The 15,780-nt window shown below is 57.3% G+C and overlaps 2 protein-coding genes across 3 annotated transcripts in view; both read left to right on the forward strand.

The window, feature by feature from the left end:
- The first annotated feature begins 2,698 nt into the window (after positions 1 to 2,698).
- Positions 2,699 to 10,443, forward strand: NES (nestin). The gene is made up of 4 exons (XM_015884463.2): positions 2,699 to 3,803; positions 4,528 to 4,652; positions 5,233 to 5,306; positions 5,814 to 10,443. Exons 1-4 carry the CDS (start codon positions 2,991 to 2,993, stop codon positions 9,977 to 9,979), a joined length of 5,178 nt encoding a protein of 1,725 aa, XP_015739949.1. The 5' UTR covers positions 2,699 to 2,990; the 3' UTR covers positions 9,980 to 10,443.
- A 4,855-nt stretch (positions 10,444 to 15,298) lies between these two features.
- The window catches only part of LOC107324442 (dnaJ homolog subfamily A member 1-like), a 9,325-nt gene continuing 8,843 nt past the window's right edge, over positions 15,299 to 15,780 (forward strand). The window contains exon 1 of one of the 2 annotated variants that reach the window (XM_015884466.2): positions 15,299 to 15,407. The gene's annotated coding sequence lies outside the window, so the exon portion shown is untranslated. The remainder of the gene's footprint in view (positions 15,408 to 15,780) is intronic. The other variant, XM_015884465.2, reaches the window with a different exon arrangement.

Raw genomic sequence — 15,780 nt, forward strand, 5'->3', positions numbered from 1 at the left:
CTCTATATTATTCAGACCCCTCCGACGTAGGGGTGCACTTATTTCCGATGTTTGGCACCTCCGGAAGGATGTAGAAGGGGGTTGGGGGGGGTGGGGGGCTGTGGGAGGGGGTCTTGCAGCTGGTGGAGCTGTGGCTTTGTCATGCAAAACCCCACTCTGCCAGCTCCACTGCCTTCCCCATGTGATGGATGCACTGGAGTGGGACCGGGGTTTTCACCCACTTGGAAGGGAGAAGATGAGCTGAGAGCTGACGTGCTGGCAAATGCTGTGCCTCAGTTTCCCCATCTGCAGCCTGTGATGGGATGGGAGGGATGTATTTATGGGCTAATGAATGCAACTCTAGGTCTGGTTTCCTCTCTGAGTAGGATCCAGCAGATGAAGGGCTGAGTCCTGGGTGCATCATCTGGGCCAGGTTTTGCCCCCCGTGGTGGATCTGAGCCCTGAGAGCTGACATTGGAGCTTTTTAAAGCAGATTGAGCTCAAACTTTCTCTGGCTTAAAGCATCTTCCACCCTAGGGAAGCCGGCACGGCGCCTGCTGGATAATTGCTCGGGTGAGTTTGCAGAAAGCTGAACAGAATTAATCATTTGTCGCCCTGGGAAATAATTACACACGGTGGAGAAGGTCTCGTTAACGGCGCAGTCCAGCAGGCAATGCACACCACAGAGCTCTGCCCCATGGCACGTGGTTGGGATGCACACCAGGATGGACGTAAGGACAGACATAGGGATGGATGCTGGATGATCTCAGTCCCAGACCTGCAGCTGCTCCTTCCCATGTGCCCACATCCTGCTCTATGGGCTTTGTGGCAAAGCAAGGAGTGATCCCATCCTAATTGGGAACAAATGTTCTTAAGCAGAGCAGCTCCTTCACGCTGCCCACAGGGCCACTGTTGTGCCTGTCCCTCCTGCCTTCTGTGTCCTGATGGGGGTTAATGGGGAAGACAGACCCCAGGACAGCTGACATCTGGAAAGGAGAGGGGTCAGGGCAAGATGGCAGCAGGGCACAACCCTTATCAGCCATCAGAGAATCCCCACCTGCTGCTCAGCCCCTCTCATCCCCCCACCCCAGGCGATGTCGTGACCCTTCCAGTCCTTCCTATTGTCCCAACACCATCGGCCCCGTGGGGATCTCATCCAACAAGCACATCTCCCTTGGCCACAGGTGGTCCCCAGCTGCGTCCCCATTGCCCAGCTGTGTTTCCTCCTCCCCCAGGGGCCCTGATGGAAGCCACGTAGCAGCACCCTGTGCCAATCCTGCTGGCACTTCGCAGGGCACTGTGATGGTGTGTCACCCCTCCTGCCACCAAACAGCCACCTCAAAGCATCCTGCAGAGGGAGCTACGCCCCCACCCTGGGGGTCTCAACCCCAAGCATCCCCCCAGGGACACACGGTTGCCCCCATCCCAAGCAGGTCCTGACCCTGAACATCCCCCAGCGACAGCACTCAGCCAAGCACCCTGCAGGAGCACATACATGTCCCAGTCTCAAGTGACTCCTGATCCCAAACACCCCAAAGGGGAAGGGGTGCAGCAGCCCTTTGCCCAGGGGGATCCTTCATGCAGCCCCTGGGCAGGGCAGGAGGGCTCTCTACTCCTTGGGTGAGACTTTTAGGGCACCCCATGGAGTCCCTGTGTCAGGGGAAGGTGGGGCACAATGGGGAAAGGCAAAGCAAAGGTCTGGGATCAGCATCAACACTGGGGTGTCTTCAGTGGAGGAGAGAATTTAGGGCTGAGGGAAAAGCAGAAGGACAGCGTACCCAGCATGAATAGAAGAGGATGTGCAATGGAAACACATCGCCCTAATTATCAGCCTCTAATTAGCAACAACGCCTTCCCTGTGCTCCCTCCTGCCTGCTGGCTTGGGGAAACCCAACGGGTCTCCTGCAAGGCAGGGATGCAGCCTTCACCTGCCCTCTATACATCCCTAAAGGTGGCTCGGGACTCAGTGCCCCAGTAGCCCTGCAGGGTGGATCTGGAGGTCCTTGGCCAGCAGAGGGGACTATTTGCTCGCCTCTCTCTTGCAACGGGGCGGGAGCTCAGTGGAAACGACGTGAGACGGCTGGGAGGGGACGCTCATGCTTTGCCTCCTTGCAATGGAGGGGACAGCCCAGGGACCCTCCCCACCGCCCCTCCAGGAGTAAGGGGGGGGGTGGGGGGCGTATCCAGGAGAGAAAGAGCTGGCACAAAGCCTCTCTCTTATTATTTCTTTTCCGGCTTCTTTTGTTTGCAGACAGCTCCGAGTTGGAATTTCAACCCCACCCCCCCCTTTCCCGTCCCCTAGAATGAATCAACTGGGAAAGAGAAATTGAAAATAAAGGATGCCTGCTGGGCAGGCTGGATGAAAGGCTGTGAAGCTGGGGTAGGGTTTGTGCCATAGCAATGATCTGGCTGAGCCCAGATCAGTTCCAGACACTGAGATGAAATGGGAGCACTCAGAGCATCCCTATGGGTATTTCCTCCCCGGGACACCAAAGCTCACAGTGGCTCTATTTGGAGCAGTATAAAAGGTCCCACAATCAGGCACTGGAGGTGGGCGTTTACCCTTGGAAAACCCCATATAAAATCCATGTATCTCACTGGGTGCTCTGGTTGCATATTGGGAATTAGTTGAGTTACAGATGGCACCAAGCTCCAAGACACAGGGTGCAGTGTGCTCTATGGGAAGCCCAGCTATACCTAAAGTGGAAACTGAGGCACAGCAAAACCCATCCCTGCTCTGAATGAATCCACTGTCCCTGCAGCATCCCCCTAAAGCTCAGCTCCTCCCCAGCATGGCGCATTGCCATCTCCATTCAAGCACTGCCCAACATCCCAAGGGGACAGAGGGGGATGGGGCATAGGGACGGCTCTGGCAGCAGCTGTGCCGGCTGTGGAAGAGTTAAATGCTGCTCTGCTCGGGTCTCAGAGGCCTCCCACTCACCCGGCGTGAGTATGAATAGCTGAGCTCGCCTGCTCCAGCACTGCTCTGCTGCCTTCCTTCTGTTGCCACGATGCTGAGCACGGAGGGTTTCGTAGGGGCGAGAGCTCTGGGTGAGGAATCCCTACAAATGTGGGACCTCAACAAGCGCCTGGAAGCCTACCTGGCCCGTGTCAAGTTCCTAGAGGAGGAGAATGAAGGGCTGAGAGCTGAGATCCAGAGCACCAAGGAGAACCCAGCCGGGGACCCACGAAGGGCCAGGTATGAAGAGGAGCTGAGGTCGCTGCGGGATGCTCTGCATCGTGCCTTCACTGAGAAGTGTGCGGCTGAGCTGGCCAGGGATAACCTGTATGAGGAGGTCCAGCATGTGAAAAGCAGGTGCCAAAAGGAGCAGGCAGCCCGAGAGGAAGCCAAGAGGCAGCTGACCTCCAGCAAGAAGGAGCTGGAGGAGGAGAGACGGGCACAGATCTGGCTGAAGGAGAGAGCGGTGCAGCTGGAGAAGGAGGTAGAAACTCTGCTGGAGGTGCATGAGGAGGAGAAAGCTGGGCTGGATCAAGAGCTTGCCAGCTTCTCTCAAAGCCTGGAGGGATTCCGCTGTGCACCGGTGGCATTTCAACCCGTGGAGGTGGAGGACTATTCCAAGAGACTGTCAGAGATCTGGAGAGGGGCGGTGGAGACCTACAAAGCAGAGGTGTCACAGCTGGAGCGTGCACTTGGCCAAGCCAAGGAGAACCTCTGGCAGGTGGCTGAGGACAACCAACAGAATCAATTGCAGCTGAGGCACCTGGAGAAAGAGCTGGTGGGGCTGAAGGTGCGGAAGGAGATGCTGGAGGAGAGCCTGGGCCAGCAGTGGCAGGAGCAGCATGGAGAGGCTGAGAAGTTCCAGGTGGGGAAAGTGGGGATCTTGGGGTGCTCAAAAGCTGGGAGGGGTAAGAGTAGCCCCCATGTGGGCTGCAAACCCCAGGGCAGCAAGTCATTCCTTCCCATTTCTGCTGCTGCTGAATTCGGGATGGACAAACTTCATCTGACTTAGCCACAGCTGCAGGCAGACAGCTGCAAAAGTAATTCTGCGGGGGAAGTCGTGGGGGGAACAGGCTGGAAATGCAGCCCCAGCTCATAGCTGGATCTGCAGACCCTGTGCAGGGAAGGGTCCCTCTTTGTTCCTAGTTTGAGGGTGAAGAAGGGGATGCCACAGCTCAATGGATCCCTCCTTCCCACCCTTGAGTCCTCTTCCAACCTCCCCATGCATAAAGCAAGCGCCCCTGGGATACTCCCCCCTGTAGCACCCTGGGCAACCCCGGGGACACCCATCTCTGATATCCCTAAGGAATACATTAGGGACAGCAGGAGCCAACCCAGGCAATGCTGGGGTTGGATGGATCCAGGGTCCCTATCCCCACTACTTGTAGTGCAGCAGGCGATGCTGGAGTGGAGTCACAGCTGCTCACTCACATCCTCCGGAAGAGGACGGAGCACTTAATTTCCCATGGGATAAAGAGGGTCAGGACCAGGAAGAAAAGCAATGATGGGGGTGGTGGGAAACATAACCAGAGCTCCCTCTTTGTATGGGGAGATCAATCAGGTTCCTGACCGTGTGCTTCTCATCACAGCTGACCATCGAGGCCCTGGAGCAGGAGAAGCAGAACTTGCAGGTTCAGATCGCCCAGGTGCTGGAGGACAGACAGCAGCTCATGCACCTCAAGATGTCCCTCAGCCTGGAGGTGGCAACCTACAGGTGAGGTCTCCTTCCACTGTAACACAGCTCCCTCTGGGGACTCAGAGTGTTCCCACATTGCAACCGTGTGCTCAGAGCAAGGTGATGCCCTAAGCTTCCCCTTGTAGCATTACCCAGCCTCGCTGGACAGAGCAGCAAGGGAGATGTTGGGAGACTGGGGCTGAACCCTGCAGCCCCCAGTCCTCTTGCATCCCTTCCAGATGGCCCCAGACAAAGGCAGGCTTGCAAAGGACTGGGGGGACAATTAGCATGAGAATAGTGGCTGTCCACAACGGAGGGGCCTCCCCGGCAGAGCATGATGTCACCCGATGGCGAGGACACTAAGCTGGGGGGATGGGGGGGATGGGAGGGGGCCCATGGAGCAGGGAGGAGAGAGACCTCCTTGGCAGGCAGTGATGGGCTGCCCCTTGGGATCCCCAACCCCTGCACCTCACAACCAGTTGACCCAGCAGTTTGGCTCAAGCAAAACCACCCCATAGTCATTTTATGCCTCAGTTTACCTGGAGCTTCCCTGGGGGTGCTTTGGTAGCTCAGCACTGATTGCAAAGATATCACCCACCCACAATGAATCTCCTTGCAGGACATTGCTGGAAGCAGAGAGCACCCGGCTGCAGATGCCACCCGGGGAGTTCAAGCTGGCCAACAGCCTGAGAGGTAAGGGAGGGCCATGGGACAGAAGGATTTTCCTGGCAAGGGTTGGTCAATGCGATAGGAAGGTGCTAACAGCAGGCTCTGGTCTTGCCAGCACCTCCTCATAGAGCAGATAAGGGCTTATCTGCTTCTTCACTTCTTTTTTTAATTCCTCCTGTGCGTGAGGAGCCTGAGCATGAGACTGTTCATGGGCAACAGGCATTTCCTTTGTTCCTTAAACCTATTGATAAACCATCCCCTTGCACACATCCATACAAGCCCACTTCATCTCTGACCCCACTGCTGCAGGCAGAGCAGAGCACCCTCCATCCCATACAGTACCCCTGGGATCATCAGTGCTCTGCAACACCCGGGAGGAATTTCCCACTTCCCAAGAAGTGTTTAAAAATAGGATAAGGGTCAGCAAGAGGCGAGAGAGAAGCTGTTGGGTGATGGGGTGATGTCTGCTCCAACCCCTGGGTGCTGGGCTTTGCCTCCCCCCCTACACTGTGCTCTCCCTGCTCTCTGCAGATGTCAAGCTGGAGGCGAGCAGCAGCAAACACCGTGCCAGCCTTGCTGCCTTCCCCCGTCCCGAGGGGGTGGCACAGCTGTGTAGAACCCCCAGTGATGCCCTCAAGGCTCTGACCCCCAAAAGCAAAAGCTCCAGTTCACAGGAGTTCAAGAAAGTCAGCTCTGTCCTGAAGGCACCGAGGAGCTGGGAGCTGGCTGCATCCAGCCATGCTGTCCCTGTGCTGTCCCCAGAGACAGGCAGTGGGGGGGCTGAGAGCCCAGCCCATGAGTGTGGGGCTGTTAAGGAGTCCCCTATGCAAAACCCACTGAGTCCTGACCAGCTGGTCAGCCATGCATTGCAGGATGCTCTCAAGGAGATGCAAGATGATGCTGAGGCCAAAGAAGTGCCCACGCTTGGTGCCACCCAAAGTACCAGGGGTGGAGATATTGAAGACCCTTTGGAGGCTGCAAAAACCCAGGGGGTGGGTGCTGAGGGTGAAACCACGTCCCCACCTGAGCTGTGTCTCTGCAGCAACGTGCCCACATTGCTAAGTGCCACCCAGAGTGATGCAGAGAGCCAGGAGGAGACGTGGGAGGAGGAGAGGAGCAAAGAGGAGGAGATGCTGAACCCACTGAGCTCCATGGAGAGCCAGGAGCCAGGGGGAGAGCCCTGGGGAGGGGACACAAGAGGGTCCATGCTGGAGGTGGGTAAGGAGGACGTGGAGGCCACTAGCATGGAGAACAAGGAGCAAAGGGAACTGTGTAGCCCCTCCATTGAGGATGAGGAATGTGAGTTCCCAGATCAGGAGAGGGAAACACAAGAAGAAGGGTCCCTGCATATGGAAATCGAAGCTGTTTGTGCTATCCCTGTGGGGAGCCACCCGGTTTTGCCCACGGGAACCCAGTTGCAAGAGGATTTTGTTGAGGGAGAGCAGGAGTCTGAGCACCAGGAGACATCACTGTGTGAGCTGGGTGCTGATGCAGGGGAGGAGAGGGAGCAGGAGGTTTGCCTGGAGCTAAAGGTCTCTAGCATTGAAGGGGCTGTGCCAGCAGCAGAGAGCTCATCAGGGGCTGGAGAAGACAGCACAGGAAGGGAGAGCACAGGCAGTGCAAGGGATGATGAGGGAGAGGAGGAAGATAAAGGAAGGGAGGCATTAGAGGGAGAGGACCCCCAGACAGGGGAGGCTTTGGGAGCCAAAGAGCTGAGGCAGGAGAGTATGGGCTTGGAGGAGGCTGAGGGCATGTGGGAGGAACATGTGGACCTGCAGGAAGAACATAGAGACCCCCAGGAGGGACATGGGGACCTGCAGGAGGAGAATGAGGACCTGTGGGAGGAACACAGGGACCTACAGGAAGAACATGGGGACACCCAGGAGGAACATAGGGACCTGCAGGAGGAGCCCGGGGACCTGCAGGAGGAACATGGGGATCTGCAAGTGGAACATGGGGACCTGCAGATGGAGCATAGGGACACCCAGGAGCATGGGGACACCCAGGAGGAGCATGAGGACCTGTGGGAGGAACAGAGGGACTTACAGGAGGAGCATATGGACCTGCAGGTGGAGCATGGGGACACCCAGGAGGAACATAGGGACACCCAGGAGCATGGGGACACCCAGGAGGAGCATAGGGACCTGCAGGAGGAGTATGGGGACCTGCAGGTGGAGCATAGGGACCCCCAGGAGGAATACAGGGACCTGCAGGAGGAACATAGGGACACCCAGGAGGAACATAGGGACCTGCAGGAGGAGCATGGGGACTTGCAGGTGGAGTATGGGGACCTGCAGGTGGAGCATGGGGACCTGCAGGAGGAGCCGGGGGAGACCCAGAATGAGCATGGGGACCTGCAGGAGGAACATGGGGACCTGCAGGTGGAGCATAGGGACCCCCAGGAGGAATACAGGGACCTGCAAGAGGAACATGGGGAGACCCAGGATGAGCATGGGGACCTGCAGGAGGAATACAGGGACCTGCAAGAGGAGCAGGGGGACCTGCAGGACGAACACAGAGAGCCACAGGAGGAGCTTGGGGACCTGCAGGAGGAATACAGAGACCTGCAGGAGGAGCATGGGGTCCTGCAGGAGGAACAAAGGGACCTGCAAGAGGAACATGGGGACCTGCAGGACGAACACAGAGAGCCACAGGAGGAGCTTGGGGACCGGCAGGTAGAGCATGGGGACCCACAGGAGGAATATAGGGACCTGCAGGAGGATCAAAGGGACCTGCAGATAGAGCATGGGGATCTGCAGGAGGAGCATGGGGACTTGCAAAAGGAACATGGTGACACCCAGGAGGAACATGTAGACCTGTGGGAGGAACACGGGGTCTTGAAGGAAGAACATGGGGACCTGAATGAGGATCATGGAGACTTGCAGGAGGAATCTGGAGACCCTCAGGAGGAACCTGGGGAACCTTGGGTGCAGCATGGGGAGCAGGGCTCTGCAGAGGATGGGTTGGAGCAGGACATGGTGCTGCAGCCAGGAGAGGGGGCATGGGGCAGGGAAGACAATGACATCAGTGAAAAGCAGCAAGCACAGGGTTGGGAAGGGACAGAGGAGGATAAAGAGGAGACAGGAGTCAACACCATCACATCCCAAGAGCCAGCCCAGGTGGATGATAACCCACCTGCGGAGGCAGCAGAAAATGAGGAGGGAGATGTCATGTCACCGACAGCAACAGAGGGAACCCAGGAGGGTGAGGATGAGGGAGATGCTGGGAGTGAGGTGCAGAGCCAGCATCAGTCACAGGACACAGCAGGACAGGAGGTTGATGTGGCCCCAGGACAAAAGGAGATCAGGTATGGGGACACTGGGGAGGCACCAGGGGATCCACAGGATCCAGTGGAGGTGCTGGAGGAGCAGGATGAGGAGCTGAGCTTGGAGCCCATTGAGCTGGAGAGAGGCAGCCCCAACACTGCAGTGATGCAGCAGGATCCAGGCAATGGTGCAGAGAATGATGAGCCCATGGAGGAGGACATTCAGTCAGAGGATACTCAGTTGGAGGAGCCCAAACCGTGCAGGATGGAAATGGAGGATACGCTCAACAGCACACCACTATGTGCATACAGTGGGGAGGTGCTGGAGTCTGATCCAAACCCTCCATCCAGTGGAGGGGATGAGGAGACAGCACCTGAAATGGCTCAGGAGGAGGAAGAGGAGCTGAGAGGGAGCGATGAGGCAGCAGTTCATGCAGTGCCAGAGAGCTGCAAGGAGTCAGGGATGGAGCTGAACCCTGAGCCAGAATGCACTGAGGAGGAGGAAGGGTACTTCATAGTTTCTGCTCCCAACCAAGAGGGGTCCAGCATGGAGGAAGCTGAGAACTCAGAGGAATTTGAAGAAATTAAAGTTGAAACAGCAGAAGACAGAAAGGATGAACTCACAGTGCCTGGAGGAGCTTCTCCGGTGCCAGAGGATGAAGAGCACTTGGAGCCATTTGTGGGGGAAGCTGAAGATGTGAAAATGCCCATGGGAGAATTTGAGATGCCAAAGGAGGAGGATGAGGAGGATGCAGGGGGTTTTGCTGCTGAGCTGGAGGAAGGACTGGCTGTGCCCATGGCTGAGGGGCTGTCTGAAGAGCACGCTGATAAGACCACCCTGAGTGATGAGGGGCTGGGGGAGGAGGATGTGCAGGATGGAGACAATCCCCCAGCCACTGAAACCTCCAACACAGACCCCTCCAACACTGACCCACCTCCAGGCACTATGCTGGAGCATGGAGCTGGCATAGAGGTGGCTGAATATCTCCCCGATGTGCCCACACAGCTTCCAGTGGACATGGTGAAAGACTCAGATATCCTGGAGATAGTAGAGCAAGCCCTAGAGTTCAATCAGGAGCTGGTACTGGGAGCCAAGCTAGCCAAGGATGAGGAGGGGGATGGCGACACACAGCCCCTACAGGAGGAGGAAGGGGGGTCCTCACCCACCTCATCCAGTGATGAGCAGCCAACAGTGCAGGAGGCAATAGCAGAACCAGAGCACACCAAGAATGGGGAGCAGAATGGGCTTCATCGACAAGCCAGCCTGGAGGACCTGGCTGAGTTCACCGAGGAGGGGCTGAATGGCATCACCCACCCAAGTGAAGCCCCTTCTGCCCACTCCCTGCCCAGCAAGCACAGTGGGGCTGAGCCTGTCCCTTCGCTCTCTCCACTGCACCCAGAGCAGGAGCCCTGGTCCTCGGGGGAGGAGTGATGGTGGTGGGACCCCCACAGCCCCCCACGACAATCGGACGCCTCCCATAGCACTGCCTACGTAGCACACCCGTTTCCTTTTGGTTTGTAACATGTTTGTGTGGGTTTTGCCTTGTTGAATGGATGCACACGGCAGCGCAGCTGAATGAGGGGCCACGACTTCACACCTCAGAGCAAGAAACCAGGCTCCATCTCTGCCCCTAGATCCCATACTTGTGCTGGGTTCAGCCTCATTTTGTACCCCAGGTTCACTCTTTATTGCAGTATTTAATTTAAACGTTTCATCTCCTCCTGCCCCATCCAACCCAGCCAGGTGCACGCGGTGTGATTTCCATACAGCCTCACCTTTGTGCTGCACACCGGGATGTCTATCCCCAACCTACACGATGCTCACAGCGCTGAGCCACGTCGGATGCATCCGCTGCATTGACACTAAGTTAATAAAGCATCGCCCTCCCACTCTGACCTGCTGCATCCCAACTCTCATTCCTATGGAGGGGGGAGGAGATGGATGGGGGAACTCATGGACTTCAAGCTGGGCTGGGGGTGTGGGGAGGATACGGTGTGTTTGAGGCTGTTTACCCCTACCCGCTGTGCTAGGGATGCTGTTGGACACAGTGTTGATGGGTGCCAGCCCACCCTGACCCTGTGCCAACACACTCAACAGTGAGACAGCAGAAAGCAGCTGCTATTGCTGCCTGAGCCAGGCATGCTGCCCACAAGGCTGCCCAGTACTCAAGCATCCCAACCCAACCAAGGCACATTGCTCCAGCCCGGATGGACGACACGTTACCACTTAGCCCTATGGCACCCAGAGGGGGTCTGTGAGGGGTGGGCATCGTGTGGGTGCCAAATAGATCCCCAGATCAGTGCAGCTCAATGCCTCTTTTGTGCATTGGACACGAAGGAACGCGCCAGCGGCCGGAGAATGGGTGGCCTTATGTGGGCAAAAGGCTGAGTCACGGTGGGCAGGGGGTGAGGGGAACTGGGTGGCATTGGCATGCTGCACTCAATGCTGTGCTGCTCACCCACACGCTGGGTTCAGCCCTCTGTGCCCCTGCCAGCACTGCATGGAGCCAGGCTGTGATAAGGACCCTGCATTTATCAGCCTTCACCGCACAAAGCCCCCCCCCCCCCCAGCCCCCTCCCCTACCCACAAGCGATGGTTTCCTTTTAAGGACAAACTCGAATGAAGTGATACAACAAGAACCAAAAAAAAAATCCCCCTCCGATTAGTTTAATCAGGCACTGAGCCTGTGTTCAATCAGCCCCTGGCCCACAGCCTGCCCTGCAGAGAGGCCTGGGCAGCATCACCCGATGGTGGCTCAGTTATCCATGGCGGACCCCCCCCCTTTCCCTCCCCTTCATCCCCAAAAGCTGTGGGGATGCTGTGGGGTGGGGGAGGTGAAATGCTGGGCCATGCGGGGGGCTGCATTCCTCCCAAAATTAATACGCATTCCAGGCAGCCCAATGCTGACAAAGAGACGAGGGGGGACAGATGGTGGGGGCAGCTCCCTCCTCACCCTGAGGAGGAGGAGGAGGAGGAGGAAGGGTCAAGGGCTGAGGGGTCACCATAGGGGTGGGGATGGCTGTGGGGGCACTTGGTTGGAAGTAAAACCCAGCCACTCTTGCCCAGAGACAACACAAATTGCATGAGTGGATGTCACCAAATGGGACATGAGTGCCCCCAAAAGGGGCTGCCCCCTTTCTAGGGTACCAACCCCATAGGGATCCCCATCTACAGTCCAACCCTACACACCCATCACCCCAGGGCTGGGATCACCCCATGCCCAGCACCCATGGGAGCACATATGCACTCTGTTAGCCAAAAGTCACTGGAGCAAATCAGATGTCTGCCACCCGCCTCATTAAATCCAGCCAGCCGAGCACATCTAATCTAATCTGGGGGGCAATGGGGCTTTTTGGGGGTGGGAAGGGAGGTGGTTGTTTCATCCTGACCCCTGAAAGCTGCTTATACACCATAAGGTACTGAATGTGTGAGCAACACAAGCAAGGGCTGGTGGGCACAGCTTGGGTATGACATGGGCCACTGTGTTGGCAAAGTAGATGCTTTAAGAGCCTCGAAGACCCCCTCAGCCTGGCCCCCTGCCAGACAATTAAGGGTTTTGTTTCCTCTAAGGTTGGGCAGAGAGGGAGTTTTCAATGGAGCCCACACAAAACCTCCCTGTGGGATGAGCCCAGCAACTAGCAGGGGGGTAAAGGCGGGGGGGGGGGGAAGCGAGACAGGAGACCTCAGCGATGACTTCACTGTGCTCACGTTCCAAAAAATCCCAGAAACCTTATAAGGAAAGGACTAAAAATACACTCGGTAGGGTGCAGTGCAGCCCCACTCTCCTCCCAAAATGAGCCTCATGGTGCTAAGTGCAGGCAAGCAGGAGACACATCAGGGGATGCATAGAGGGCATGGTGGACCAGCATAGAGAGGCAAGCTGGTCCCTATTACGATGCCATGGGTTGGGCAGCAGGTTCCCCCAGCCTGGCATCATTCCCCCTTGCTGGGACTATTCCACATCGTGCCACCAAGACGGCTCCACCAACCCCCCCCTCCCCACCCTTCAGTTGGGGTCATGAGCTCCCAGGAATAGACTCTGCTGGCTATAATAAGTGCTGCCCTGGTGTCAGGGGCTCACCCAGCTGCTGGGCCATGACCCCCAGACAGCTGCTGCCAAATTGGGGTGACATGGATGCCTGCAGCCGAGCCCGGGGTGGGAATGCACACCTGGAGCCATCCATCAATGCTACAAAGCATCCCCAGCCTCAGCTCCGGGGTGATGCAAGCCTTGGGGCATTGCATCCCCATCCTCTGGTCCTGTGATCCCAGCTCAAAGGAGAACTCACATGCCTTTATCTCCCCCCCAAAAACGCTCTGATATGGCACGGGAAAAGGACAGTGCTCATTGACCCGCTGCTTATCACCACTCCAAACGCTGCTTCCGCCTCCCTGCAATCAACTTGGCACCAAAAACAGCCTGTGTAGGATGTGGCATTGCAGCCTGTGCCCTGTCATTAGCGGGGGCGAGGGAGGAGGTGTGGAGCAGGACAGGGATGGGATAAGGGCTGCAGTGAGGTAGCAGACACGTGAGTGCCAGCGCTGTGCCTCAGTTTCCCTCTTAATCAACCACTTTGGGATAGAAATAGGGGCTGGAGTGAACCCGGAGCTGACTCACAACCGGAGGAAACGCTGACAAAGCAGCTCCTTCCTCATTGGGAACAGCAATGCAGGTGGCACAGGACAAACAGGGCTCTTCAGGTGGCCAGAGCCGAACCTGAGACCAACCCTTCCTTTAGTCAAACAGGGCTCAGACCCTTTGGACACAAAGCTGATGCCCACTGCAGCTTTATCTATGGGTCAGAGCAGCATATATTGGCAGGGGTCATGCTGCTTGGGACAGGATGTGACTGTATATCAGCTCTGAGTCACCACAAGCAGCTGATGGAGGAGAAACGGCCCCATGAAAGTCCCATAGCTCCAAATCCCAAACAGCTCCCACTGCATATAGGGAAAACATTCCCACTTTGGGGACCACAAACCCCATGTGGGGACCACATCCCACCTCTACTTTGGGGACCACATGCCTGCTTAGGGCACCACATCCCTGCTGCAGCTCCTTGCTGTCAATCAGTTGCAGCATCACAAAGGAATTCAGTGCAAATCATCCCCCCACCCCAACCTCCCCCATGTAGGGCAGGTGGGCTGGGGGTCGCTGAAACCCCAGCGCGGTGACAACTGCTGGGTGGGCTTAGATTTCACAGCAGAGGGGCTGCTTAGGGATTAATGGTCTATGGGGACAGGAGTCGCATGCCCGACCCCTTGGCTTGCCTGGAGGCTGCTGCTTTCCCAAACATGGCCAGGGGCTCGAATAGATGGTGACTGGGCTGAGCAGGGCAGGTGGCAAGGCTGCAGCTTTGGGCTGTGGGACCCCCCACCCCAACACACCCCGGGTCTCACTCCTGTATAGGGAGGAAATGCCTTTCCCATGAGTGAGACCCGGAGCTGGGAAGAGGGGAAGGAATTGCTCCAAGTCCCGTTGTGCTGCAGGTGAGGAAGCGGCTCCCATTAAGGGTAGGGGCTGAAGAGATGGGGGTCTGCACAGCCTAACCCTACTCCTCTCCTAAGGGAGAAAACGATGCCATCGGTGTTCCCACTCCTGAAAGCAATGGGACAGGACCGTGTGTGTGTTGCAAAGGGGGAGGGGGGGCACGACCACAGTCCCCTGCTCAGTGTGGTCTCAACCAGCACCCACTGCCACCCTCAGCTACAAGCATCCCCTATGGGTAAACCCTATGGGCACCCCCTGTGGGCATCCCCTATGGGCACCTCTTATAGAACCCCCCTATAGGGACCTCCCATGGGCACCCCCTATAGACACCCCCTATGGGCATCCCCTATGGGCACCCCCTGTGGGCACCCCCTATGGGCAACCCTCTATGGGTACCCCATATAGGCACCCCCTATGGGCAACCCTTATAGGCACCCCCTATGGGCACCCCCTATGGGCAACCCTCTATGGGTACCCCATATAGGCACCCCCTATGGGCACCCCCAATAGGCACCCCCTATGGGCAACCCCTATGGGCATCCCCTATGGGCACCCCCTATGGGCAATTCTCTATGGGCAACCCTTATAGACCCCCCTATAGCACCCCCTATGGCAGCCCCTATAGCATCCCCTATGGCAGCCCCTATAGCACCCCCTATGGACACTCCTTATAGACCCCCCCCCTATAGGCACCCCCTATGGGCAACCCCTATGGGTATCCCCTATGGGCACCCCCTATAGACACCCCCTATAGGCACCCCTTATAGACCCCTCTATGGGCATCCCCCATTGGCACCCCTCACTTCCCCCCCCCCCCAAAAAAAAACCCTACAAAACCCACAACTTCTATTCGTGGAGATGAAGCCAACCACTCTAAACAACCCCTGGAGGCCGTTCATCATTCACACTCATGCTCCAGAAGCCCCAAAAAGCCTCAAATCCACCCCATAAAGTCCCCTTAAAGCCCCACGCTTCCCCTTGCTCTCCCATAGAGCGCTATGGCTCCACCTGCCGGCCAATCACCGCTTTAGCCCTTCGCCACTCTTTTACCTCATTGGCCAACCGAACTGACCAATAAAAAAGGAGGCGTCTGCTCGGCGTTTAACATCTCAACCAATAGCAAGCCGGATTTCCTCCGACCAACCCGGAAGAGCAGACAATCAAAAGGAGGCGTAGCCAAGAGGGCGGGGCTTAAAGGCAGATAACCAATGAGAGACGTTAGATCGGAGTTGGGGGCGTGGCCAATGGAGCTGGGGGCGTGGCCATCAGCATTGGGGGCGTGTCCATCATTAGGACTCCCAGCCAATGGGAAGCGAGGGGGGCGTGGCCTGGCTTCCAGAGAGTTCGGAGACGGGCGGCGGAGCAGCGGTGAGTTGGGGGGGGGGTGTCACCCCCTTTACCCCCCATTGCCCCCCCGGGTCCCCCATCCCCCTCCCTTCCCACGGGTAGCGACGACCCCGACCCCATTCTACCCATCCCCATCGGTTCGAGCCTACCCTGCGTTGTTTTATCCCCTTGGGGACCCTCGATGTGTGCCCCCCCACTCCGGGTCCCCCCCCTCTATGACAGCTGTGGGGTGGGCAGCATTATAATCGATGGCTGTCACCCCCCCCCCCTCCATAGCTGAATAGAGATCTGGTCCCCATAAACCGGGACAGCCCCCCCCCATATACACCATATACCCCCTATTCCCCCCCATATATCCATAATTATACCATACTAACCCCCCACTATACCTATA

This window comes from Coturnix japonica, chromosome 25, assembly GCF_001577835.2.
Source record: "Coturnix japonica isolate 7356 chromosome 25, Coturnix japonica 2.1, whole genome shotgun sequence".
In the NCBI taxonomy this organism is placed as follows: domain Eukaryota; kingdom Metazoa; phylum Chordata; class Aves; order Galliformes; family Phasianidae; genus Coturnix; species Coturnix japonica.

Bases quoted from the DNA above. Each gene is read 5' to 3' on its own strand.
- NES (XM_015884463.2), top strand. From the start codon at position 2,991: ATGCTGAGCACGGAGGGTTTCGTAGGGGCGAGAGCTCTGGGTGAGGAA. The intron at 3,804-4,527 runs GTGGGGAAAGTG...TTCTCATCACAG, and splicing joins GAGAGGCTGAGAAGTTCCAG to CTGACCATCGAGGCCCTGGA. The intron at 5,307-5,813 runs GTAAGGGAGGGC...TGCTCTCTGCAG, and splicing joins GCTGGCCAACAGCCTGAGAG to ATGTCAAGCTGGAGGCGAGC.